General features: G+C 38.6%; 1 protein-coding gene and 1 non-coding gene across 4 annotated transcripts in view; both read left to right on the top strand.

Annotated features, from left to right (window-relative positions):
• The window catches only part of TP53BP1 (tumor protein p53 binding protein 1), a 65,609-nt gene that overhangs the window by 20,410 nt on the left and 17,864 nt on the right, over positions 1-27,335 (top strand). For all 3 annotated transcript variants that reach the window (XM_065870917.1, XM_065870915.1, XM_065870916.1), the window contains exons 11-17: positions 3,669-4,995; positions 9,260-9,379; positions 10,151-10,354; positions 13,757-13,814; positions 15,669-15,761; positions 20,532-21,015; positions 24,579-24,731. In XM_065870917.1, the coding sequence (XP_065726989.1) occupies positions 3,669-4,995; positions 9,260-9,379; positions 10,151-10,354; positions 13,757-13,814; positions 15,669-15,761; positions 20,532-21,015; positions 24,579-24,731 (2,439 nt within the window). The remainder of the gene's footprint in view (positions 1-3,668; positions 4,996-9,259; positions 9,380-10,150; positions 10,355-13,756; positions 13,815-15,668; positions 15,762-20,531; positions 21,016-24,578; positions 24,732-27,335) is intronic.
• On the top strand, positions 26,988-27,059 carry TRNAR-CCU (transfer RNA arginine (anticodon CCU)). The gene has a single exon. It is a non-coding gene; the product is annotated as a tRNA-Arg (tRNA).

The raw sequence follows: 27,335 nt of genomic DNA, 5'->3' as shown, positions 1-27,335 counted from the left end.
TAATTTCATAGCCTCTTCGACCCTTCACCAGGATGTGAGGGCTGAGGAGAGGATTAGGAGAAAATAGTTTGATATTTAACACTTTCTCATTCTTGATATACGTATTAATTTGGGGATGACAAGTCAGAGTATGGATGATTGTTTGTGTGGCTCCTAAACTGTGTGTGTGAGACCAGTTTTTGACTGGTTGGATACTATGGATTTATGTCTGTTGAATCTAGACTGGTTGACTCATTGAACGAAGTCCTGACAGTTCTTCGTCAGTCTTTATCCAGAGCCCTGAGGTGGTTTTTTCACTTAACTTTGTTATTCTGACTAGGCCTTCAGGGAGCCTCAGCGCTGTGGATTATTAGGGGCCAGACACTCGGAGGCTAGATCCAGGCAGTCTTAAGAAGTACAGCTTATTGATAGGCTGGTTAGCCCCTGAAGTTTTACTTTGCTAACTGAAATTATACATATATTGAAAAAATTCTGTAAAAGATATCACGTAAGTATTTACTTTGATAACACTTAAAACATATTCAGAATGTGGACAACTGCTTAATGAATATGAGGTTTCCTTTCCTTTTTTTTTTTTAAATTTATTTAATTTATGTTTTTTTTGGCTGCATTGGGTCTTCGTTGCTGCACACGGGCTTTCTCTAGTTGTGGCAAGCGGGGGCTACACTTTGTTGTGGTGTGCGGGCTTCTCATTGCAGTGGCTTCTCTTGTTGCAGAGGATGGGCTCTAGGCACACGGGCTTCAGTAATTGTGGCACGCGGACTCAGTAGTTGTGGCTCACGGGCTCTAGAGTGCAGGCTCAGTAGTTGTGGCACACGGACTTAGCTGCTCCGTGGCATGTGGGATCTTCCCCGACCAGGGCTCGAACCCGTGTCCCCTGCATTGGCAGGCGGATTCTTAACCACTGTGCCACCAGGGAAGTCCCTGAGGTTTCCTTTTGAAGTGATGAAAATGTCTTCATTTTCATTTCAGTAGATAGAGGTGGTGGTTGCACATTGTAAATATTCACTTTAAAGTGGTTATTTTATGAGTTTGACTTTTAAAAAGGTATTTATAATTTTATTAGCAATGTCTTAACTATAAGCCTTTGTAAAATGACTTATTTTTTACAAGAAAAGTAAATACATTTTTCTTGTAGAGTGTGTATAATATACAGATAAGTGAAAATAAGATCATCAATTATCCTGTCTCAAGTAACTGCTCATAACTTTTTTGTTTTGTTTTTCATAACTTTTTAATAGTATATATTTATTAACTTAAAAAAATGAAAATTATATAAAAATGTATAGACCACAATAAAATATATATTCATATATGTTTTAACTAAAAACTTTTCTATTTAATGCATAGCCTGAATGTTTTTCTATATTTTTAAATACTCATCTACAATTTTGTGTAATTACAAAGTATTCCATCATGTAGGTGTATCATAATTTTTAAATGAATCTCCTATCAGTGGATACTTAAGATATTTTATATTATTTCCTTTTCCAAATAATAATTTTAGTACTGAACAGCAAGCACTGTAGCTAAATCCCAGTGTATTTTCATCAAATAATTTCCTGGAACTGGAATTATTGGACTAAAGGGTATATAAAATTTCAAGGCTGTTGTCGTGTATTGCCAAATTGCCATTAGAAGTGTTGAACCAATTTATACTCAGTCATGCCTCAGAGTATATGAGCAGATTGAAATTTAAGACTATTTTTATAATCTAAAAGTGTAAACAGTAACACCAGACATTGAAATACCAGAAGTTATAGAATATACAGAATGTTTGGCAACCTATTTTGATTCCTCATTCCCTTAAAAATAGGAAATGAATGCCTTACCAGCTATGTCTAGAGCGTTACAGCATTTATGTTAGGCAAAATAACAAATTAAATTCTTAATAAAAACATATTTTAGCTTTGGGTTATTTTCTTTTTTTTAAGGTATTATTTACATAAATAAGAATGCCATTTTAAATGTATAGTTTGATGAATTTTGGTAGTTGTATACAAATGTATAACCACCATCACCATCAAAGTACAGAACAGTTTCCTCACCCTAAAAAGTTTCTTCATAATCCTTTGCCCCCATCCACTCTTCTACCCTAGGCAAGCATTCATCTGCCTTCTGTCACTATAGTTTTATTTTTTCAAGAATTTCATATAGGTTTTCCCTGGTGGCACAGTGGATAAGAATCTGCCTGCCAATGCAGGGACACAGGTTCGATCCCTGGTCCAGGAAGATCCCACATGCTGCAGAGCAACTAAGCCCGTGTGCCACAGCTACTGAGCCTGCGCTTTAGAGCCCGCAAGCCACAACTACTGAAGCCCGCGTGCCTAGAGCCCGTGCTCCGCAACAAGAGAAGCCACTGAAATGAGAAGCCCGTGCACCGCAATGAAGAGTAGCCCCCGCTCACTGCAACTAGAGAAAGCCTGTGTGTAGCAACGAAGACCCAACACAGCCAAAAATTTTTTTAAAAATTTCATGATTGGAATCAAAAGTGTATGGTGTTTTGTGTTTGAGTTCTTTAGCCTAGCATATTTTTGAGATTCGTTCATATTCTGGCAAGTTTTAATATTTTAATCCTTTTTTTTGTTGAGTAGTATTCTGTAATACAGATATCCACAATTTATTTATTCACCAATTGATGAACATTTGGGTTGCTTCTAGTTTTGGGCTATTATGAATAATACTGCTGTGAACATTTGCATACTACATCTTTGTGTGGACATATGATTTTATTTCTCTTGGGTTAATTACCTACAAGTACAATTTCTGAGTCATATGGTAATATTAATGTATGTTTAACTTTAGAAGATAGTACCAAACTGTTTTCCAAAGTGGCTCTAGCTTTTGCATTGCCACCAGCAGTGTATGACAGTTTCACATCCTAACCAACAGGATGTAGTCTTACTACCTTCAGCCTTCCTTGTTGGTATGTAATGGTATCTGTTGACTAATATTATTGTAAACTTTGAATTTTACATCTTTATGAATGCTAGCATATTTTGAAATAGTGGGATGTGAAATAAGGACAGGCATACCTCATTTGATTGCACTTTGCTTTATTGTGCTTTGCAGATAATTTATTTTTTACAAATAGAAGGTTTGTGGCAATCCATCATTGTCGGATGACATTTAGCATTTTTTTAGCAATGAAGTATTTTTTAATTAAGGTATGTACATCTTTTAAAGACATAATGCTATTGCACACTTAATAGACTATAATGTAAACACAACTTTTATGTACACTGGGAAACCTAAAAATTTGTGTGACTTGCTGTATTGTGGTGGTCTGGAACTGAACCTGCAGTATCTCTGAGTTATGCCTGTATATATTCCCACTTTGTGAGAACCGAAGTGAACTGTGTAGGCATATGTTCACGTGATTCCTGTATAATTGAGGGCCCATCATACAGTGTATGATATGATTTTAGTAGTGGTATACAGTTAAATTTAAGTGTCTTCCTACCTAAGTTAATACCTTTAGGCTTTTGTTTGGATTGTGCTTATTCTAGATCAATGATTCACAAGAAGAGCATTAAACAGTGACTTGTGTTGATGAACAGGCTGGTGATTATGGCCCTAGATTTAGAAATTTTAGAATTGAAGGATTAGATATAAAAGAAATACGATTATGACAAAATGATTATTTGTGTCTTTTTGTTCTTCCCTAGGACATTTTCATTCCATCTCCAAGTTTGGAAGAACGATCAAATGATGAGAAGAAGGATAGAGGTTTGCATAGTTCATCTTTGACTGTTGAGTATTCTAAAACTTCAGAGACTGAACCAAAGAATTCCTCTGAGGATCTTGGGCTTTCTTTGACAGGGGATTCTTGTAAGTTGATGCTTTCTACAAGTGAGTATAGTCAGTCCCCAAAGATAGAAAGCTTGAGTTCTCACAGGATTGATGAAGATGGAGAAAGCACACAGATTGAGGATACGGAACCCATGTCTCCAGTTCTCAATTCTAAACTTGTTCTTGCTGAAAATGATAGTATCCTGATTAATCCAGCACAAGATGGCCAAGTAGAACTGAATCAGAATGATGATAAAACAAAGAGGGTTAACACAGAAAGCAGAGACGACATTAGTATTTTAGCTGATGGTTGCAAAGGCAGAGAAGAGACTGTGGCGGAAGACGTTTGTATTGATCTCACTTGCGATTCAGGTAGTCAGGCAGTTCCCTCTCCAGCTACTCGATCTGAGGCACTCTCTAGTGTGTTAGATCAGGAGGAAGCTATAGAACTTAAAGAACATCATCCAGAGGAGGGGTCTTCAGGGTCTGAGGTGGAAGAAATCCCTGAGACTCCTTGTGAAAGTCAAGGAGAGGAGCCCAAAGAAGAAAATATGGAGAGTGTTGCATTGCACCTTTCTCTGACTGAAACTCAGTCCCAGGGGCTGGGTCTTCCAAAGGAAGTCCCCAAACAAGAATGCCAGGAAGCTATGGAAGTTGAAACCAGTGTGATTAGTATTGATTCCCCCCAAAAGCTTCCAGTACTTGACCAAGAATTGGAACATAAGGATCAGGAAGCATGGGAAGAAGCTACTTCAGAGGACTCGAGTGTTGTCATTGTAGATGTGAAGGAACCATCTCCCAGAGTTGATGTTTCTTCTGAACCTTTAGAGGTAGTGGAAAAATGCTCAGATTCTCAGTTGTGGGAGGATGATGCTCCAGAAATAGAACCATGTGTTGAGAATAGAGCGGATACCCAAGAAGAAAAGAGTGCAGAATGTGAAGGAGATCTGAAATCAGTGACTGCAGAAAAAGAACCTGTAGAGGCAGACTCTTCACAGCCTCCCTTGACTTTAGTGAGAACAGGTGATGCTCCAGGACCTGGCCAGGAAATGCAGCAGACCCAACCAAAAGAGACAACAGTTAGCACATTAAGGGAAGACTCAAAAATGGCTAATACAAAGCAGCTGGACTCAGGTGTAGGGGCCCAGCCACTGGAGAAAGCCTCTGCCCATGCCTCACAAAGCTTCTGTGAAAGCTCTAGTGGTAAGTGTGATTACAAATTGTTCTGTGTTTCCAACCAAATTATAATTTGGAATGGAAGGTAGGAGAGAACCACATGCTTATTACATCAGGGCTGAAAATTAACTTGGATTTATGTTTATGAGCAACCAATAATAGTTGGGATATTTAAAATTTGGGGTTGTATTTTTCTTTTGTAGCTGTAATTATTTTTAGAATCAGAGATCAGTTGAGGTTTTTATCAGCTTTATAACTCAGGAGTAATCAACATGAATTTTCTAAGTATTTAGAAATTGTACCAATCTGGTATTTTCTACTTAGGTTCCAACCTTGTTCCATATTTTTATATTTTGAGAGTGGCTTTGTAGTACAGGGATCTTTTTTGATTACCTTACACAGTTAAATCATATTCAAAACTCTGTGGATTGTTTCTTCCTTATGGGCATTAAGTAAACTTTCTAAATTTGGTTCAACATATATACATCTTAAACCTTAAACTGGGAAAGGTGTTAGCTTGTGTTCTTTATAAAGTCAAGAATGAGAATATAGATTACTTTCTGAAATATTTCTAGAATGTCATGTATGACATTAGCTGAAAAGAATTCAAACTTTCTGAATGTCCAAAGTTAGTATAATTTAAAAACAAAACAGGGACTTCCCTGGTGGTGCAGTGGCTAAGAATCCGCCTGCCAATGCAGGGGACACGGGTTCGAGCCCTGGTCCAGGAAGATCCCACATGCTGCAGAGCAACTAAGCCCGTGTGCCACAACTACTGAGTCTGTGCTCTAGAGGCTGTGGGCCACAACTACTGAAGCCCGTGCGCCTAGAGCCCATGCTCCGCAACAAGAGAAGCCATGGCAATGGGAAGCCCGCACCCTGCAATAAAGGGTAGCCCTCATTTGCCACAACTAGAGAAAGCCCATGCACGGCAACAAAGACCCAATGCAGCCATAAATCAATTGATAAGTAAACAAAGCAAACTCCAAAAACAAAAGAATAAAAACAAAATACAGACTTAAGAAAGCAAGCTTCTAAGGATATGGAAATGAGAAACAGTATTTAGGTAACACCATAGCTATCAGTATGGGTGATCATACCTTTTGGCGTTCCTGGAACAGTCCCGTTTATACTTCTTGTTTAGGAGTGATTATTAGTAGTACTTTTTTTTAATCTCAAAATTCCCCCTGTTCATTAGGCTTTATATTCATGAATATTTTTTTTCCTCTTCAGAATGAGAAATGTTAGAGCTGAGAAGGAGGTTAGCCGATATTTGAGTTCAGTCTCTTCTTCCTAAAGTCATGTGGCTAGTTAATGATTGAAGTGGAACTAGAACTTAGGTCTCCTGATTCCCAAGTCTATGCTTTTTCCTACTATAAAACTGTATGATATAGTTTCTCTGATTCTGTTGAGTTATGGTAAAGAACTGTCTGAATGACCTAATATTCTATATTATTGAAGATTTTTATAATTTCATTACATCTAAATACTGTTGTCGATCTAAGTCATGTTTTACAGGAAGGTTGCTTTGGTTGCTATACAGAAAGAATCGTGGGTTGGGGAAAGGGGGAGACTTCAGGCAGACAAAGTAATTGATAGGTTGTTGTAGTAGTCCAGGAATGAGGCATTGAAGACCAGATAAGGGTAGTGGCAGTGCTGCCTGTATAAGAGCCAATTTTCCATTAGGTTTTAGTGATGTGTTAGATCAGTGGTGCTAAGATAACTTTTCATAAATAGTCTTCTGTAATTAACGCCTGCATATTACATTTGCGTATTATGGTTTGTCACGTAGAAGGATGTACTTAGAGATTTTATACATATTTTCAGAAGTCTGAATGGTCGATCATAATGTGAGGGATGGTTCCTGTCAAGAGAGCAGAATAGGTGGTTGTTCCAGGAATGAAAATTCTATAAAATATATCTTTGGAACGTATGATGCTTTGTGAGGTGGTTTTTTTTTTAAATTTTAGTTTCTGTATATTTTTTAAGTTCTTTATTAACTTAAAGGACTTGCTTTTTAAGGAGTTGCCAGAGAATGAATGCTTACCTATCAACCCATTTCTTTTTGCTATAACTATGGTGGAATCCTTTGCCATTTAGATAATGACGTTGAGATTCTCCACTTCTGCTTTTCACAGTTTCTTTAGCAGTGCATGTGTACTTTTCATCCTTTATTTCTAAAGTCCATTCATTTTCTCTTTTCATCCCTTCAAGTTGCTAATTCATTTTCTTTCATGTAGATGTAAGAGATGTTTTTTGTTGTTGTTTTGTGATTTTGAAGAAAAAATATCAAGGTGTGCTTGATATTAAAGATAATGAAGGGTGGAAGTGGAATGGGAAGAGATGAAAGAAGAAAAATGTGGTATAATGAGAAATATATTTGGTCTTCATCCAGTTCCTGGCACTGAGCTCCTAAAACCCTTGTAATTTCCTAAGTGATAGGAATAAGCTTAAGCCCTTTCTGTCACACCTGAGTAATGCTATTGAGGTGATTTAGGGTGGGATCTTCCCTACATAGCCTCAGGGATGGGGCTGTTCACCAGAAAGACAAAGTGATTGGAGGGTTGGAACTTCCGGCCCCACCCACCAACTTCCTCGATGGGGGTGTGGGGATTAAAGCTCTATAAAAACTCGTGAACAACCAAATTTGATGTTACCTGGTTGATAAATGAGCCAGGAGGGTATCTAATCCCAGTTCTAAGGGAGACAGAAGTTCCTGCTATCAGAACCCTCTGGACCTCACCCTATGTACCTCTTCATATAGCTGTTCATCTGTGTCCTTTATAATAAATTGGTAAACATAAGCAAATGTTTCTCTGAGTACTACAAGTAGCTCTAGCTAATTAATGGAACGTGAGGAAAGTGTCATGGGAACCTGCAGTGTAGAGCCAGTTGCTTAGAAGCACAGGTAACAGCCTGGACTCTGACTGATGTCTTAAGTGAGGGCAGTCTTGTGGGACTGAGCCTTTAACTTGTGGGATCTGATGCTACCTCTGGGTAGATAGTGTCAGAATTGAGTTAACTTCGTAGGACACCCGCTAAGTGTGTGCTGGGAATTGGAGAATTGCTTGACGATGTTGGGAAGCACATTAGACAAACTGTTTTCACAAGGAATAGTGACTGGGTATGCCAGATTATAGTTATCTTGAGCCATTCCAGGAAAGTAAGTACAAATTTTCATCTGTCAGGTTTAAGAACAGCAATCTGGAGTAATTCTTTTATTCTCCCAAACTTAGTCGTTTTATTAAAAGAGATAATTAGGAAATCAGAAAATGTGATTTTGGCAATTTGCTGATTCTGATTAGAAATTGGAACTGAGACCTAGTTAAAAAGTAAAGTTTTGTCTCTTGACAAATGTTTAATTTAATAATGACTAACCGAAATGTGTACAATGGAGATGCTCATATATGTGAGATTTACCATTGCACAGAGATTTAGATATGAACACTACCGCTGTGGCCTAGAGTGAAATGCTGGTCAGTACTGCGGAACTGTGAAACCCAAATGATTTCTGTTAGAACCAATGAGTATTTTGAAGTCCTTTAGCCCAGCGGTCCCCAGCCTTTTTGGCACCAGGGACCGGTTTCTTGGAAGACAGTTTTTCCACAGATGGGGTGGGGGGTGGGGCGGAAGGCGGGGGTGGGGGGGGTGGATAGTTCAAGCGGTAACGCAGGCGATGGGGAGCGGGCAGCGGCAGATGAAGCCTCGCTTGCCGCTGCTCACCTCCTGCTGTGCGGCCCGGTTCCCAGCAGGCCCAGTGGTTGGGGACCCCTGCTTTAGCCCATGAAATCCTTTGTCACCTCTTTGAGTAGATTGTAAATTTTAAATATTAACATCAGATTTTAACATAGAGAATCCTACAGATTGCTAAAGCTTATAAGTTAACTCCTTGGGTTAGCATTACACAAAATTAAAACGTCTAGATTTGAAACTATCCAACTTTGTATCACTGAGTATCCCCATATGTACTTACTGTCTTGAGGCTCAGATGTTTCTCAGTTCCTTTTGACCCCATGTTCCTCAGGCCTCCAAACTTTTGGGCTTCCTCTGTTTGCCTGGCCCCTGGTTGTCTACTTTGTGTCAGTCCTGTTGATGGTTGTACAGAGCAGAGAAAATAGTAGGAAATTGGTTGAGAGGCCTGGTGAGGGGGGTTGGGAATGAGGCAGAATTTGGGAGCAAAGGAAAAGAATAATTGAGATATTTCTTGCAGTTCTCCTCACTTTTGCTTTTTTTATACTTCTGTTTTGGTTTCCTTTTTGTTTATCTTTGTTTTGTTTTTTGTTTTCTTCAGAAACTCCATTTCATTTTACTTTGCCTAAAGAAGGTGATGTTATTCCACCATTGACTGGTGCAACTCCACCTCTTATTGGGCACCTAAAATTGGAGCCCAAGAGACACAGTACTCCTATTGGTGAGTGATTAAAATGTAATGATGTTTAAAGCAGAATTTCTGAGATATCATTCTTTATGCCAGTGATTCTTTTATATCTGAGGAGTTGGGCCTGCCTGATAAGATTGATTTTTGTCTTAGGAAGAATAAGGTTGTGGTGTCTGATTCCATGAGTTTACTCCCAGGAGATGTTGAGCAGTGATGAGAGGAAGGAAAGAAAGGATGGAAGGAAGGAAGAAAGAATATTTATAAAGATTTTATTCTATTACTTGCAAGGCCATAGACTCTGAGTGCTAAGCAATGATACAGAGCTGTTTGATGAGGAAGAGGTAGCAGGTAGGGTAGAAGTACTGTTTATTCAGGACCTTGGCTAATCAGTCTGCTGCTTGACAGGGGAAGAAAATTTAGATCCTCCTTCCCTGAAGCAGCTGGTAGTCTTCTACATTAACCTATTTGTTTTCTCTAGTCAGTGCTGGGAGGTAACAATCATGCCGTCTGGAGTCTCCTGCTACCTATGCTTGATGCTGGCAGATGTGGGTTGGCTGAGGGCTCATGCAGCATCCTTTGTCCAGATGCAGAAGTGGAACTGAATCCTGTTGCTCTTCTTAAGACCAGGTGTCAATACTAGTGCGTAGTTGTTGATACTTGTGACAGGATCTATCCTAGGAATCCTCTTCAATCCTGCAGAGCTATGGAGCCAAACAGGCAAATTGATGACCTTGAATTGTTATTTTTCATATTTGTATTTTAGTGTTCTTTCTTCCTTCCTTCCCCCTGCCTCCCTTCTTTCAGGTATTAGCAACTATCCCGAAAGCACCATAGCAACCAGTGATGTCATGTCTGAAAGCATGGTGGAGACCAACGACCCCATGCTTGGGAATGAAAAAGGAGATTCTGGGGCTGCCCCAGAAATGGGTGATCAATTGTGTCTGAGAATGAAATTGGTCAGTCCTGAGACGGAAGCGAGTGAAGAGTCTTTGCAGTTTAGTCTGGAAAGTAAGTTTTATTTTGTGTTAATCTTGGGTAACTGGTAGCTCCACATCTTCTGGAAGTATTAATTATCTTCTAGTTTTAATGATGATACTTTTATAATTATAAATGTATTTGTAAAGTCTTATTCTCATGAATTTAATTCTTTGTTTTAGGCTAGTCACTGTTAATGTTACTGCAGATGTTCTGTTTTGTAACCTCTGTGGTACTGCTTGTATCTCTGTATTAAACTTGTGTCTATATAAACTAATTGGTTTTCATAATCAGAAGGAGTTCAGAAGTGGGTAGAAAATTTACGATTGTGGATTCACATTGTAGGTTTATGTTAGCTATTTCCCACATTAATTGCAAGTTGTTTGGTGTGGCTAGAATACAGAGAAGGTATGAGGGAATGGCTGCAAAGTCGGGACTAGATTCTGAAAGGCCTTTTACATCATGCTGAACAGCTGAAGAATTTTAGGCAAGGGAGTAATATGATCAGATTTGCTTTTTTTAAAGGATCAGCTGAATGTTTGAAAAATTTGTGCCTTTGTTCATCATTCCTTTCCTTGCCCATTTTCTATTCTGCTGCCTGGCAAATGCAGTCTTTAACCAGGAAGTGGGGTCATTAGTAGTGGGGATGGAGGTGAGGGGATGAATTTGAGAGATGAATAGTAGAATAGAGAGGACCTTGGGACCAGTTAAATATGGAAGCAAGAGAGAGGAAAAAATATAGAATGACTTTATATCTACATTTTGTTTTCATGATAGCACTCTGAAATAGATATCCTTATTTCCATTTTATTGGTGAGAAAACTGAGACTAAGAGAGGTTTTAAACCTGAGGTTACAGTAATTGGTAAGAGGTGGAGCTGGAGTGTGAAGCAGATCCATCTGACTCTAAAGCTTATAATTCTTCCATTAGGTAGTTTGTAAAAGTGGTTTAATGGCGTTAGAAGAGGAAGTTTTATAAAGGAGATTGTAAAGGAATATTCCAAGAAGAGGACTAGGAGAGTATAACGCCATGGAAGCCTAAGGGAAGGAGAGTTAAAAGAAGACAACAATGTTATATGGAGAAGTGAGGGTCTAGTAAGATATATCTGAAAATGTACACTGGACTTGGCAATTAGGATCCATTTGGTGACTCTAGCAAGAACTATTACAGTATAGTGGTTTGGGTAGGAGCTATACTGAAGGTAATTGAGGAGTGAAGGGGAGGAGAAGAGGCAGCAAATGTATTCTACTTTTGAGAAGTTTATGTGAGAAAGGAAGAAAAAATATGGCAAGTTAGAGAGAAATACAGGACTGAAGGAGTTTTTTTTTTTTTTTTTTTTTTTCATTTTTAGACTGAGGGATACCTGAGCAGGTTTATAGATTGAAAGGAAATCTCCAAAAGAGAGATGGGTTAAAAATGAGACCCCTGAGAGAGAGATGGAAGGGGAGCTTTCAAAGACCACAGATAGAGTGAGTGGACTTGAATACGGATTTCTCATTCTCTGAGACCAAAGAAAAGAAATTTTAGCTAATATATTTTGAGTTCTTACTATATGCCAGGCATATATTCCATACATGTACAGCTCATTAAATCTCATAACAAACCTGTAAAGTAGATCCTATTGTTATTCTCATTTTACAGGTAAGGAAACTGAGGCACAGAAAGGTTGGGCATGTTCTCTAGAGTCACACAGCTAGTAAATAAAGTAGCCTGAATTCAAAGTAGTTCCAAGAACCAGAAGTCTGGTTCTGAATTATAGTGCTATTCCGTTTCTCAGTGCTTATTGATTTGAAAATTAGAACCTCAGTAGAAATAAAGTATTTCATGTTTCCATCCTTACTGTCATCTTCTGTGAAATCAAGTAGGACTTACCAAGAGAGAGTACATGGTAGCTTTGAATCTTTAGATTTGAAATTACAATTGGGAAGACCTTAAATGGAGCTAAATGTTAAAGATGACCATATTAGTAAATTTTCCTACCTTTCCTGATAATCGGGCACCATACTCACAGTTTTCCTCATTTTATCCTCACAACAAACCTATGAGGGTTGGTTTTGCAGCTTGTGGGATCTTAGTTCCCAGACCAGGGATTGAACCCCAGGCCCACAGCAGTGAAAGTGCAGTGCAGAGTCTTAACCACCTGGACTGCCAGGGAATTCCCGTGTTGGTCCCTTTTTATCCCTATTTTATGGATGAGGAAACTGACTCAGAAGATGAAATTTACCCCCAGGTTGGACTGCTAAGTGCTAGAGCCAGGGCCTGAACCAGGTTTCTGTATCAGAGCCAGTGCTCTAACCACCAAACTTCAGCTGCCTCCTTGATGGACTATTCAGATTATATTGGGTTATGACTTATTTTAGAAATGTTTAAAAATATTTGTTATTTTCTCTAAGGCTGGAATGAATTGTAAATGAACAAATTTTAATCCCTAGGCATTAGTAGCATTGCTTTGAGACTATAGGATTCTTTTCAGTATGACCTTTAATTTTTGCTACAGATTCTTTCTTGAAAATGTGTTTTATTTTTCAAATATCTATCCCAAAAGCACTTTGGGAAGAACTTGAGTACCTTCTATGTATGGGTTCTTTTAAAACTGTACACTGTTTAAAATTTGTGCATGAACCTGAGACATTTTCCTACATAATTGATTTTATTAAAGTTTTTCCTTTTTAAAAAAATTTTATTGAAGTTGATTTACAATGTTGTGTTAGTTTCAGATTAATAAACGTTTTTAGAAGTTTTTTAAATTTGTTTTAAAATTTTTAAATTAAAATTTTTTTGTTTATTAATTTTGTGTTTTTTTACTACATAATTTTTTTACTTGTATGAGAAGAGATGGATTGAGATTCAGAAGTTTCATTTTCATTTTTAAATGTTACTGCTTAGTAATTCATTATATTGTATTTCTGGAGAAACTGAATAGTCTCCTGTAGGAAGTTTGAAAGAAAATTGGTAGAAGTCAGAAAGACATACCTGGTGGCGCAGTGGTTGAGAGTCCACCTGCCAATGCAGGGGACACGGATTCGTGCCCCGGTCCGGGAGGATCCCACGTGCCGCGGAGCGGCTGGACCTGTGAGTCATGGCCGCTGAGCCTGCGAATCTGGAGCCTGTGCTCCGCAACGGGAGAGGCCACAGCAGTGAGAGGCCTGTGTACTGCAAAAAAAAAAAATGTTAAGTCTTTTCATGTTCACTTATTATTCTTACCCATTTCCTTTTTATTATTTGTTGCAAATACTAGTAAAGCAGGTTTTTATTTTTCATTTTTATTATTATTTTTTTATGTCATAGTGAAAGGAGGCCTTCAGAAGCTTCTGAAATCCAAGCATTATTTTAGAGTATCATTGGGTTTGAGCAGGTTTTTAAGAGAAGGTTTTAAGGTGTGATACTGAGTTCTGTTTCTCTTTCCTTTCTTTACTTGCTTTTGTTTTTATTCAGAGCCAGCAACTGGTGAAAGAAAAAATGGATCTACTGCTGTTGCTGAGGCTGTTACCAGGTAACCAGAGCTGGTTGCTATTTAGAGGAGTTTAATATACAAAGCCACTGGTAATGAGGGGAAGATAATTTATCAAGAGAGGAAAAAAACTTAAAATGAAACTTCAGCATAAAGGATTTAGCAGTGTGTTGAATGTAACCCTAGGCTTTCTTATTAATACTTTAATAAAGCTTTTGCTATACTTAGAATAAGATATTTAATGGTGTTTCCCTTTCTCCCTTTTGTTCATGTGGGAGTGCCATTTTTTCTTTTTCTGTGGGTGAGATTGAGATTGTTTTTGCTATTGGTGAGGAAACAGGGTTAAGGAGATAGCCATAGACCTTTTTCCTTTTACAGTCAGTCGCCGCCCCCCCCCCCCCCATAGCCTCAGGCCATTTTCTCTTCTGCCTGCCAAATTAGCTACAGCCTTGAAGTGTTATTTTTGCTTTGTCATGAATGCTGTAATGCTTTGAGGATGAGTATGACCCCATCCTGAGGCTTTGGTGGTAAGCTTTGCCATCTGGTGGCCCGTGAGAATAGAATTATTTCATTGGTTTCTGGCGTGAGTCATCCAGTATGAAAATACTACCAGCGGTTGTTGAAATATAAGTGAGGATTCTTAAATCAGGCTAGACAGGTACTGTACGTAAGTAAAGCAGGCTAGGTGCAAGAGCATGAAATGTTGACGATGATGGCCAGCTGAACGTGTGTCCCATTTAAAAGGGGGGGGGGTAGCCCTTGCTCATTTCCAGCCGGTCATTACCATGCACACCTACTGCTGCCAAATCTTTAAATTTGTAAAGAGAAATCAGGATTTTTAAAAATAAAATTTCCTGCTTGTCTGTAGACTAAATTTGATCCTTAGTTGGAAGTTTCTGACCCATCTGAATCCTTTGATTTGTACCAAGCTGTGTCTAGAGAGATTGGTTGTTTTCTGAGTTTTTGCATATTTAATCTGAAAGATAAGTACCTTTGAATCCTTATTCAGTTGAAAACTCTTTAATGATATGTTGAAGAAATCTCTTTGGTTTTAACAGAATTGTGTACCCGACACAACTTGTTATTAGTCTGTACACGTGCTTGTTAAGAGAGAACAGAATATGCTGCTGAAGATTCCTGGATCCTTTGGATGGAATGTAGGGATGGAAAAATAGGGGGAAAACTTGAGGCAGAGGGTTGGATTGGTGGATCATGGAATGAGATTCACTGGTATTGTTGTGAAGCAAATTTTGTATATGAGAATCTAGATTTTAAGAATCTTTGACTATTTACTTAACCATTGGGTTCACCATAAGAAATCATTTAAAGTAAGCTCTGTAGCACGTAGCACAGTTTAAATGATCACTGCTTCCTCTGCATTTAGGTGAAGCAGTACCGCTGTTTTTAAGTGTTGTCTGTAACTGGGCACTGTTCAGATTACTTGCTGCCATCTTATTTCTCTCTCACACATTTCATTATTGAAGGTTTCAAGCATATACAAAAGTAAAGAGAATAGTATAATGAACTACCATATATTCATCACCCAGTGTCAAAAATTACCAACTTATGACTAGTCTTGATTCATTTATAAATACTTCCAGCACTCTCCTCTCCACTGGATTATTTTTAAGCTAATTCTAGCATTATATCATTTTATCTGTAAATATTTCAATGCTGTCTCTAAAAGATAAGAATTCTTTACTTTGAACTTAACCACAGTACTACTATCATGCTTTTAAAACTGATATTGATTCCTTAATGTCATCAAATATTTGGTATTCAGATTTTTCAGATTCAGAGAAAGGATTTTATTCTCTCTGTGCCTAAAAGGATAATTTCCAGAGGTACTTTTCCTTTCAGAACTAACACAGTATATTGCTTTAATTTGTTTCTTAGTCCCCAGAAGACCATGTCTGCGTTTAGCTGTGTCTGTGAAGCCCCGCAAGAGGATGAGGCTCGAAGTCAGGATTCCCCCTCTGTACCCATCAGGCAAGCATTATTTTCATAGCATCTTTTGGGCTACATTGATTCACAAAATGGTTGGTAGCAAAATCTGGAATATACTGCTACTGTTTTGTGAACTTGAGCTTACTCTTTTATCTGAGGGACTGTGACATATTCTAGGTGGATTTATAAATAAGATGTCAGAAATTTTATTAAATATTTTATAGATATAGATTTTTGTCTTTATCTGCCAGTTCTATCAATTTAAAATGATTCAGTCTTCATAAACTTATGAAAATATATCATTCTGTATTTCTAAGATTATTTCCTTTTACTTAGTTTGAAAATGTTTACTTTTTTAATTAACTTTATTTATTTATTTATGGCTGCGTCAGGTCTTCTTCGTTGCTGTGCGCGGGCTTTCTCTAGTTGCGGTGAGCGGGGGCTGCTCTTCATTGCTGTGCACACACTTCTCACTGCGGTAGCTTCTCTTGTTGCGGAGCACTGGGCTCTACGCGCGTGGGTTTCAGTAGTTGTGGCTCGTGGACTGTAGAGCACAGGCTCAGTAGCTGTGGTGCACAGGCTTAGTTGCTCTGTGGCATGTAGGATCTTCCCAGACCAAGGCTCGAACCTGTGTCCCCTGCATTGGCAGGCAGATTCTTAACCACTGCGCCACCAGGGAAGTGCCGAAAATGTTTACTTTTAACAGACTTTTTATTTCTCTTTAATTTCCCATATGGCAAAACTGAGATGTTCAACATCTAAAATTTAAAGTTTGTCAGACTCGATGGAATTAAAAAAATCCCATAATTTCTTTACTCCTTCATCTCTTAGAACAGCTCTGAAGTGGGAAAAAAGTTTTTGAATTACAAAGTATTTCTTCTCCATTAGAAAAGTATCTTGTTTGGAATATGTGGTTCTTATATTTAGTATAGGGAAATAAGTAATGGCAATGGAATAAGTTTGTATTATTATGTAGTGGAATCTTTTATCTCTAGAAATCAATGATTTTGTAATTAGGGAATATAATAATGTTTTGTCAACAGGTATATTCCTAATAGTGTTATTTGCAACATAATTTCTTTTTTTGTTGGCTGCACCGTGGCTTGCGGGGTCTTAGTTCCCCAACTAGGGATTGAACCCACGCCCTCGGTAATGAGAGTGCAGAGTCCTAACTACGGGACTGCCAGGGAATTCCCTGCAACATAATTTCCGTGTTCCTTACTGATAGAAATATTTAAGAGAAACATGTCAGTGCTTTTATTGGACATTCTGATGATTAAATGTGAACTTGTTGGTATTTTTGGGAATCAGATAGCCCAGATGATATCCTCTGTTGTATCAGGAAGCTTGTTAGGCGAAATGCCACCTTGTTTTATTCCAAAAATGGTATGGTGTTGACCCAGCAATTAGGAAATTAATTGATCGCATCGTATTGCCTTCCTATTTTAAAATAGAGACTTTTTTTTTAAACAGATTTATTGGAGTATAATTGCTTTACAATGGTGTGTTAGTTTCTGCTTTATAACAAAGTGAATCAGTTATACATATGTCCCCGTATCTCTTCCCTCTTGCATCTCCCTCCCTCCCACCCTCCCTATCCCACCCCTCTAGGTGGTCACAAAGCACTGAGGTGATCTCCCTGTGCTATGCATCTGCTTCCCACTAGAGACTGTTTTAAAATAGACTAGGATGCTGGTGATTTTTGTTCAACCTTGGTAGAACAAGGGCCTGAGAATCCAGCTGTTTTTTGTTGTTGTTGGTTTTTTAAAATTTTATTTATTTTTTATTTTTGGTTGCGTTGGGTCTTCGTTGGGGTGCACGGGCTTCTCATTGCAGTGGCTTCTCTTGTTGCAGAGCACGGGCTCTAGGTGCATGGGCTTCAGTATTTGTGGCTCATGGGCTCTAGAACACTGGCTCAGTAGTTGTGGTGCACGGGCCTAGTTGCTCTGCAGCATGTGGGATCTTCCTGGATCAGGGATTGAACCCGTGTCCCCTGCATTGGCAGGCAGATTTTTAACCACTGTGCCACCAGGGAAGCACTCCAGCTGGTTTTGATTCCAGTTCCTCCGCAGACAGACCTACACTCAAAACAGAATGGTTAGAAGTTTATTAAATATGGAGGTTTTTTCTTCCATGTTTCACTTTGGATTAATTTTACCCGGGCTTTCCCTGCTAAAATTTGCTTTCTTTGCATCAGTTTCTAAATCTGACATACAGTGACCAGAGTAGAATTGTGTAGCTGGAACTAATGAAGAAAGAGAAGTGTGGTCCTTCTTACAATTATTGAGTTTCTTCTGTCTCTTTTCTGGTACTGAAGTTTCCTTCTTTATTGTTTCTTGGGAGATTAATATACCACATCTTTATGATAGATGTTTCTTGGAGGGAAGTGACTGTGAATTGAACATCATTTATTTGTTTGACTGATGCTAACCCAAGAAAGATAGATACCAAAATTCTGGTATTTGACAGGAATCTGCTGAATATTGCTGATGTTGCCATGAGATACCTTTAGTCTTTAGAGAGAGAGGAGTTCCAGTTAACAGTTTGGGAGAAAAAAGCAGCCTAATATTTGTCAATTAAGAATTAAAAAGTCAAAAATAAAACAAAGAAAAAAATAAAGCTTTGTTTTAGAAGTAAAACTCTATTCAGAAGTTCTACACTAAATAAATAGCTTCTGAGGTAAAATGTCTAGGCTTATTTAAAGTGCGGGGAACAATGGTAATTGAATTCTTGAAATGGTTAATCAAGTCTTGTCCCTTCTAGCTTTTGGCTCACTTTCATTATTGCTCAGCTCTTGATATGTTAGATGTCTTAAAGATTCAAACATGGGTATTCAGTTCATACTTTGTCTTATGCAGCTAATATCAATTGAGCATCTGCTGTGTATCTAGCACTGTGCTAAGTAATTTATATGTATGATCACTTATAAACCAGATAGGTGTTATTCGTCTGTCTTCTGGTGATCTTATTCTTACCTATTCTTCACTGGACCATATATCCTCATTCAGTTGAGGTTCCTGACAGAGAAGACACAAGCTCTAACAACCAAATGCATACCAGGCTCTCTTTGGCTAGAACTCTTTTCTAAATCCCACTTTGATCTCCTGTTTTGGTAAACTGAGCTGCGCAAGATAGAAACCTCAGAGACTTCTCTTTTTCTCTTTCTTCTCCAAGATCCAGAGCAGAGCAAGCCCCAAAGAGTTCTTCATGCTTCTTTTTTCTGTCTACCCAGGTCAGTTCAGCTTCTAAGGGTGAGAGCTCCTCCCAAGTTGGGGACAGCTTTTTCTGTCTAGATGGCTCCATCTTTCTCTGGCCAAACACAACAGCATGTGACATAGTTTCTAGACCCTTTATCATCCTGGATGTTATCTTCTGGGTATATCTCAGTTTATGCTTTATAAAATATGATGACCTGAAACATTTCAGATGTTTTTCCATGGTCAGTTCAGAATGGGTTCTTTTTATGTTTATTTTGGTTATTATATATTTAACGCAACCTAAAAATGCATTAGTATGTTGTTTTTTATAGTACAGTGATGCATTCAACTTATGGTTTACTAAAAAGTTAGAAGTTATGGGCATTTTCTATATGATGAACACAGTTATACAATTAGTTAATCTGAAAGTAGATTTTTGCAGTTAATTGATTGAGAGAACATTCTTTTGTTGAAAGTAAATTTATTAAGCACTTCATTTTTTTTTAAATTTATTTTTATTTGTTGGCTGTATGCGGGCCTCTCACTGTTGTGGCCTCTCCCGTTGCGGAGCACAGGCTCCAGATGCGCAGGTGCAGTGGCCATGGCTCACGGGCCCAGCCGCTCCACGGCATGTACGATCTTCCCAGATCGGGGCACGAACCCGTGTCCCATGCATCGGCAGGCGGACTCTCAACCACTGCGCCACCAGGGAAGCCCTAAGCACTTTATATTAAACCCCGTGTTAAGTGTTTTAAGTGTGGAGATGAATAAGATGTGAATGTCAAGTTTCTGTGTAACCTGCTCACTTGGAGTTAATCTGGGCCTATTTATTCTGGTGTATTGTTGAGAGCATTTAAGAAAGCTCCTAGGCACCTCAGGGCTTCATGGTATCTGGTTTGTAGGAGACATGCATCAAATGCTTGTGGGATATATGAATAAATCACTGATAGCCAAATGGGAAGACTAATGAAAAGAAAGACCCTGAACTGTGAGGAACCAAGTCATTCTGAAATGGTTAGTTGTAGATAATGTCAATATAGCTAGCAAAGATAGAATCTCACCTACAACTCTTTCCTTTACAGATTGGGTTTCTTTTCCTAAAATTATTAGTCAAGGGGCGTAATGAACAGTATCTAGAATGCTAGGAGTCATTTAAGGAATATTAGAACCATTAATAAAGCCAAATGAGACATCTTGACCTAATTGATCTGTTTTGAAGTAGATCCCTAAGTTGCCTACAGTGTCTATGACTTTAATAATGGTTTTGCATCCTTTGTTTACCTTGTTTTCCTGTGTTAGTTTTCAGAGTTCATAGCTAATGGAGAGAAGAAATTTTATGGCTATTTTACCATCATCGTGGAATAGTCCTGTGCACCGTTATTTTTTCACAGGAGTGAAATTATGATGAGAAATCTTGTAAGGTCATATACTCGGTCACCTCATTTTCACCCTTCCCCACATATCTCAGAGTGTCAAATTATGGTTCCCCCTTGACACACACACACACACACACACACACACACACACACACACACACTCACACTCACGTATACACTTGCTTACTTGATATGGTTTCTTTTTTTTGACATGGTTTCTTTATGTTCTTGATTTTCAGGGGAAACTTGCTGCATTTTCCAAGTACTCAAGATGAAGAGGAGAAGGGAAAATTAGAAGGTGACCAAAGGACCAGCCAGAGTCAACAGCCTATGAAGCCCAGTAGTCCTGTCAAAGACCCTGCTTCTCCTACCTCCCTGGAGATGGCCACACAGGAGCCATCCAGTCCTCAAGGGGAAGCAATGGAGACAGATATGCCAGAAGGCCAGAAAGAAGGACAGAATACCAGTCAGGAAAAATCTAGTGAAGCCTTGATTGAAAGGCCCAGCCAAAATAATGTAGGAATCCAGACCATAGAGCATTCCCTCTGGGTCCCCGAAACTGTTTCAGCAGCAACTCAGACTGTAAAGAATGTGTGTGAACAAGGGACCAGTACAGTGGACCAGAACTCTGGAAAACAAGATGCCACAGTTCAGACTGAGAGGGGGAGTGGTGAGAAACCAGTCAGTGCTCCTGGGGATGATACAGAGTCACTCCATAGCCAGGTGAGAGAACATACAGGGTACCTCAGGGGCCCTGTTTTCAACTTTCTGGATTCCCAGAGAATTTAAGTTGTGGTACTTGTACTTAATGATAATTCTTAACAGTTTTATACAGACCAGTGGTTAAAGGATAAAAACAATTCATCCAATATTGGGATAGGGTAGTGAAAATTATGGGTAGCTGTAGCCAATAAGATAATCTTTCAGGGAAATGGAATAGTGCTAGAGTTTGTCAAGTAGGTCTTTACTGGAAGAGAAAGCCAGGAATATAGTCTGGGTCCTGTAATACTTTTCTACATTCAATCTTTCCTTCTGCCATCATTTCTCATCCTCCTTTATAACCATAAGAGCTAATTGATTGTCCCCCAAGTCTATTTAACCAATGTTCCCAGGAACTGAGAGAGTAGAAAGTAAAGGAGGAAGGAGTAGAAGAAGCATGAAGGATAGTTTATCACAGTATTGTAAACAAAGAACACTAACAGGGAAAGTCCCCAGGTGACCAGGGACTGCAGAAAGAGGCTAGGAATAGACATACTGGGAAGAAAAGGTTTGGGGCTGATGAACGTGAGACTGGAAGAAGAACAGCTTCTTGGGAATAGAGTAGGGAAGTGTAGGTACTAGTGAAAATTGAGTGGGTAAGAAGTGGTGGTAGTAATGTACATGCTAACAAGAGGAAGTTCATAAAATTTCATTAGTAATAGTGGTTAAATTGCCTTTTCAGTTGCTCTGGTAGATCATCTTCACTTGGGATCTGCCTAGGAAAGCTTCACTAGTGATGTGCCTCTCATTCGAATGGTCCAAGTTGTTTGTTTTATAAAAATAAAATAATTCCTATTTATTGAACACCTACAGTATATCAGCATTGTGCTCAAGACAACCCATGAGGTTGGTATTATTATTCCCATTTCACAGGTAAAGAAACCAAGCTGAAGAGAGGTTAAGTAACTTGCCCAAGATTTTGCCATCAGTAGGTGGCAGAACTGGAATTTGAACTCAGCATATCTGACTTCAGAATCGGTATTCTTTTCATTATGCTATGTTGCTTTTCTGTTTTTAAATCACAGCTTGTGTAGTCTTGTTCTGTTTATCCATGCCTCTCCAAAAATTCTGTTTATATTAGCCTTTTATAGTAACACAGCCTCTGAGACCTAAGACCTTATCAATTCAGGAAGTTTCAAAATAGCATAGCCTTTTGGATATAGGGGCTGTAGCACATCAGACCCTATTTTGCAGCTGTTTATTTTCGCCCTTAATTTAAAGTGTTTGATTCTGCCACATAGTAATTAGGTTTCTCTGCCTTTATAAAAAGAGTTTATCTTAAAGACAGCAATCATGTGGGTGCCACTAGATTGTATTTTCTTTTACTTCTTCATATTCTCCCTCTGTCAAAGAGGGAAATAATCTCTGTTCCTGTCTCAACATGATGATGGGAGCCAGTGAGCCAGAGCTCAGGCTTTGGAGTCAGACAGCATCTGGATGTTGTGAAAGTTGAGATAAAGTTTGCAAAGCTCTTAGCACTGGGTCTGGCACACAGTAAATGCTCAATATGTGTTGGCTACTGCTACAACCTATTGATTATTATTGTTTTAACTACTACTACTGCAGCTGTTACCAGCACAACCACCACGTATGCTGTACTACTACTATGTCATACAGAGTGAAATGACATATTTAAGAGCTAGTTGCTCCTGCTAAGGAAAGAAAAGTGCTAAAAAAAATACAGATGCAGATTGGATACAGAGTTTCTGTTGAGAAAGATAAAAAAGTTCTGGAGGTGGATATGGTGATGTTTTTACAATAATGTGAATGTACATAATGCTACAAACTGTTTATTTTAAAATGGTTAAAATGGTAAATTTTATGTTAAGTATATTTTACCGCAATTAAAAAATATAAATGGTGGGTACAGTAACAGAAATTGGGGTTGGTGTGCCATCTTTTGAAGAATGGTTGGAAAATGAGGAATGCTGTATGGAGGTTTTCCAAGCATCAGTGCTTTTTTATCCCTTGCAGTCTGGGTAGGACTCAGTTCAGTACTCAGAGAAAAACATAGGCAGCCTACATTTGACATTCCTTACATTTCCATTTATGTGTCAAGTGGGCCTAAAGCCAGGTTTTCTATGAAGTGAAAGTGCGGTTTTATTTTTATTTTATCTTCCCTTAATTATAACAAGATCCTCAAGCTATTTATCTTTACAGAAAACTCTTTTCAGAAGACTATTTGAAGAGAGTAAGCATAACTTTCTTTTTATCTGCCCTTTTTCCCTTCTCTCCTTTCTTATTCTATCAGACATGTTTATTTAGGTATCTCTCTTGAAGTGATCATTTGTCTGGCTGTTGTAATGGAAGAATACAGGGAGGCTTTTTGGCCGCGTTTCAGGGACATATAAAGCGCACTGAAACCTTTTAGACCCCTGTGTGTGCAGGCAGGAAGTCCAGGCTGCCATGGCTCTGATACACCCTGATGACTGACGTATGCCCTGACCATTCATTAACCAGAGTTGTATATACAGAAGTATTTTAAGGAATTGGTTGAATAAGTTTCCACGCATTTTATTTTATTTATATCTATTCACATAATTTTAGTAGATATTTCACCCCTAACATGAAGTTGGAGTGCAAACTATTCAGAGTAATTACTTTAGGTAAATTACTACCACACTATCAGGAAAAAACCAGACTCATTATTGCAGTGGTAAATATAACTCTTTTGAAAGACTTAGATACCTTGACACTGACTGCAGAAAGTAAAATCATTCTACTATAGGGGAAATAAGGTGGGAGAAAAAAGTGTGCATTTCCTCTCACAATTGCAGAGCCATGGGGTAGAAGGGGGGTGGGGGGCTTGGATATGGATAAATGTGATCTAGGTGTTATGAGAAAACATGTAGGTAACAGTTGTCATAAAAATGTAGGGTCTTATTTAAAATATATAACTGATTATGGTGCAACTAGATATGAAATCCTAATTTGCTAATGTTCTCTGTTTCTGGACACTAGCTCAACTCTTTAGTTACAATCTCTTATTTGGAATAGATCAAATATTTCATATTTAATTCTAGGAGAAATCAGTGTGTCTTGTTCCAGGTATAAATATACCGTAGTTTTCACTTACTAATGCAGAAAAAACAGACTGCACTGAGACTAACAGATATTATTGCTTTATATAAAGTTCTAAAGAATGCCTTCCTTTTATCTGAAGAGCCTGTTGTAAGTGTAAACTTGAATGCTGATTGACAAGTCGGCAACAAAATCAGAAGGATTACAATCTCAATGTGCTTTTAGGGGGTCAAAGTTTCACTTAAATATCCTAGATATAAGTGCTAGATGTTATGCTTTTAATTTAGGCAGGAATAGGTTGTTTTAGGTGAAACTGATACAGACATTTCCTAGCCTCTGGCTAGACAGCTGGTCCATCCCTAGTGTTACCTATAGGTGAATAGAAACAAAGCAACGGGAAAATTCCATCACATTAAATTCATGGAACCTCTGAACAGTGCTCATCATGAAGCAGTTGACTTGTGATTCTGACAGTTTGCAATGAGACTCTCTATTTTTTATCATAGGGAGAGGAAGAGTTTGATATGCCTCAGCCCCCTCATGGCCATGTCTTGCATCGCCACATGAGAACAATTCGTGAGGTTCGCACACTTGTCACTCGTGTCATCACAGATGTGTATTATGTGGACGGAACAGAGGTAGAAAGAAAAGTAACTGAGGTAATGTACACTGTGGGTCTATGTGGCAAATTTTTTTCAATAGAAGAATTACCCTGGCTCTCTACCTGCTCCCCTCTTCCCTATACAACTAGCTACTAACACTGTTTTCTTTAATCCTTTTATGAGAAAGATATAACATCTGGGCTAGAGTTCTGAGTTCTGTCTTTCCCAACTATGGGTTTGCTGTTTGACCTCTGGTCACTTATTTAACCAATCCCATCATGCATTCTGTATCTATAAAGAACAGATTGATAAATCTCTCTCATGTGTAAAGATTTTATGTGTTAAAAAAAAATTTTTTTTTAATTGTAGTTGATTTACACTGTTGTGTCCATCCCTGCTGTATAGTGAAGTTACTCAGTTATACACAGAGACATGCTTTTTTTAATATTCTTTTCCATTATGGTTTATCCCAGGATGTTGAATATAGTTCCCTGTTACGTGTTATTTTTAATCCGTGGAAACTAATGAAGTGTAGAACTCCCTGCTTAGCTGCATGTATTTTCTCATCGTTTCCCACTGTTTTCTCACGTGTTACCATTTTTTACTCATTGGTCTTAGTTTCCATTTGTGTGTGGTTATGAACCTGTTAGTAGGAGATGTACCTTTTTTTAAAAAATTATTTAATTTATTTTTTTGGCTGCGTTGGGTCTTTGTTGCTGCGGGGGCTACTCTTCAGTGTGGGCTTCTCATTGCGGTGGCTTCTCTTGTGATGGAGCACAGGCTCTAGGCGCACGGGCTTCAGTAGTTGCAGCACTCGGGCTCAGTAGTTGTGGTGCGTGGGCTCTAGGGCTCGTGGGCTTCAGTAGTTGTGACGCACAGGCTTAGTTGCTCCACAATATGTGAGGTCTTCCTAGACCAGGGCTCGAACCCATGTCCCCTGAATTGGCAGGCAGATTCTTAACCACTGCGCCACCAGGGAAGTCCTGGAGATGAACCTTTATTTCTTAGTAGGATTCATTATGGACTCATTCCCAGTGTCAGCATAATATTGGTGTTTATTGACTGTTATAGTGTACAACGTTGTATGCTGACTTTGTTTAGATCTAATACTTGCTGAGGTTAGAGAGATTTTCTAGAATTAAAGATCTGGCACTTTTTTCTTGGTATATATGTTAATATCTGGGAACCATTTTAGTAATTGATAAGAGGCATAGCTATTCTATTCCTTAGTCAAGCACTTTTCTTTAATTCTGCCAGCTAGCCATATAGGAGGTTGTGCTCAGGGAGAATTAAACTGGTGTATAGTTTTATTTATTTTTTTTGAAATTTTAAAAATAAATTTATTTATTTATTTGCCTGTGTTGGGTCTTTGTTGTTACGTGCGGGCTTTTCTCTAGTTGCGGCGAGCAGGCTTTCTCTAGTCGCGGTGAGCGGGGCTACTCTTCATTGCGGTGCGCGGACTTCTCATTGTAGTAGCTTCTCTTGTTGTGGCGTGCGGTCTCTAGAGTATAGGCTCAGTAGTTGTGGCGCACGGGCTTAGTTGCCCTGCGGCATGTGGTATCTTCCCGGACCAGGGCTCGAACCCGTGTCCGCTGCATTGGCAGGTGGATTCTAAACCACTGTGCCACCTGGGAAGTCCAAAACTGGTATATAGTTTTAAGTGGAACATATTATTGCTATTGTTCATTATTGGGCCATTGTGGCCCTCATGTCAGAAAGGATTTTATATTAGTTTGAGAAATTGTCTTTTTTTTTTGGCCATGCTGTGCAGCTTGCAGGATATTAGTTCTCTGACTAGGAATTGAACTTGGGCCCTCGGCAGTGAAAGCATGGAGTCCTAACAACTGGACCGCCAGGGAGTTCCCAATTCTTTATTTATTATACACTAAGTTCCAGAAATATTTCTTTTTAAATGTTGGTTTACCTTCAGTTTTAGTTTATGAAATTTTTTTCAGTGTTATTACTATTTTGGAAAAATTGTGAGCTTAGCAGCTTTATAGAAAAAATTTGCTTTCATGAAAAGTTTTTGTAACTGTTGTAGTCTACACTGAACTATGTGCCAGGTACTAGTTTTAAGTGTTAAACATATTACTTTATTTAATATTTTTTATGGTGCTTTCTAAAGTATATTTTTGGAAACAGCAGGCCTGCTAGATACTCTGAGAGGGAAAACAAAGTTCCATGGTCATAAATATTAAATTTGAGAAAACACCTAGTGCTGTAACTGCCCCCTCCCCCACCATGGAGATTCACAGTGCATATTACATTAAAGGGTCTAAGAAGCCCTCCAGTAAAGATATCTATTTTGGGACTTCCCTGGTGGTCCAGTGGGTAAGACTCGGTGCTCCTAATGCAGGGGCCCAGGTTCAATTCCTGGTCAGGGAGCTAGATCCTGCATGCATGCCACAACTATGAGCCTGCATGCTACAACTAAAAGATCCCGCACACCACAACAGAGACTCCACAACTAAGAACCGGCGCAGCCAAAGTAAATGAATAAATATTTTTAAAAATCTATTTTATTATGTAACACAGCATTTCCTAAATTTATTTGACTATTGAACTTTTTTTTTTTTGCGTTACGCGGGCCTCTCACTGTTGTGACCTCACCCTTTGCGGAGCACAGGCTCCAGATGCGCAGGCTCAGTGGCCATGGCTTAC

The sequence above is a fragment of the Phocoena phocoena genome, chromosome 2 (genome assembly GCF_963924675.1).
Source record: "Phocoena phocoena chromosome 2, mPhoPho1.1, whole genome shotgun sequence".
Taxonomy (NCBI): Eukaryota; Metazoa; Chordata; class Mammalia; order Artiodactyla; family Phocoenidae; genus Phocoena; species Phocoena phocoena.
Note: the sequence above shows the minus strand (reverse complement) of the source record. Positions and strands in the feature narration are given on the sequence as shown.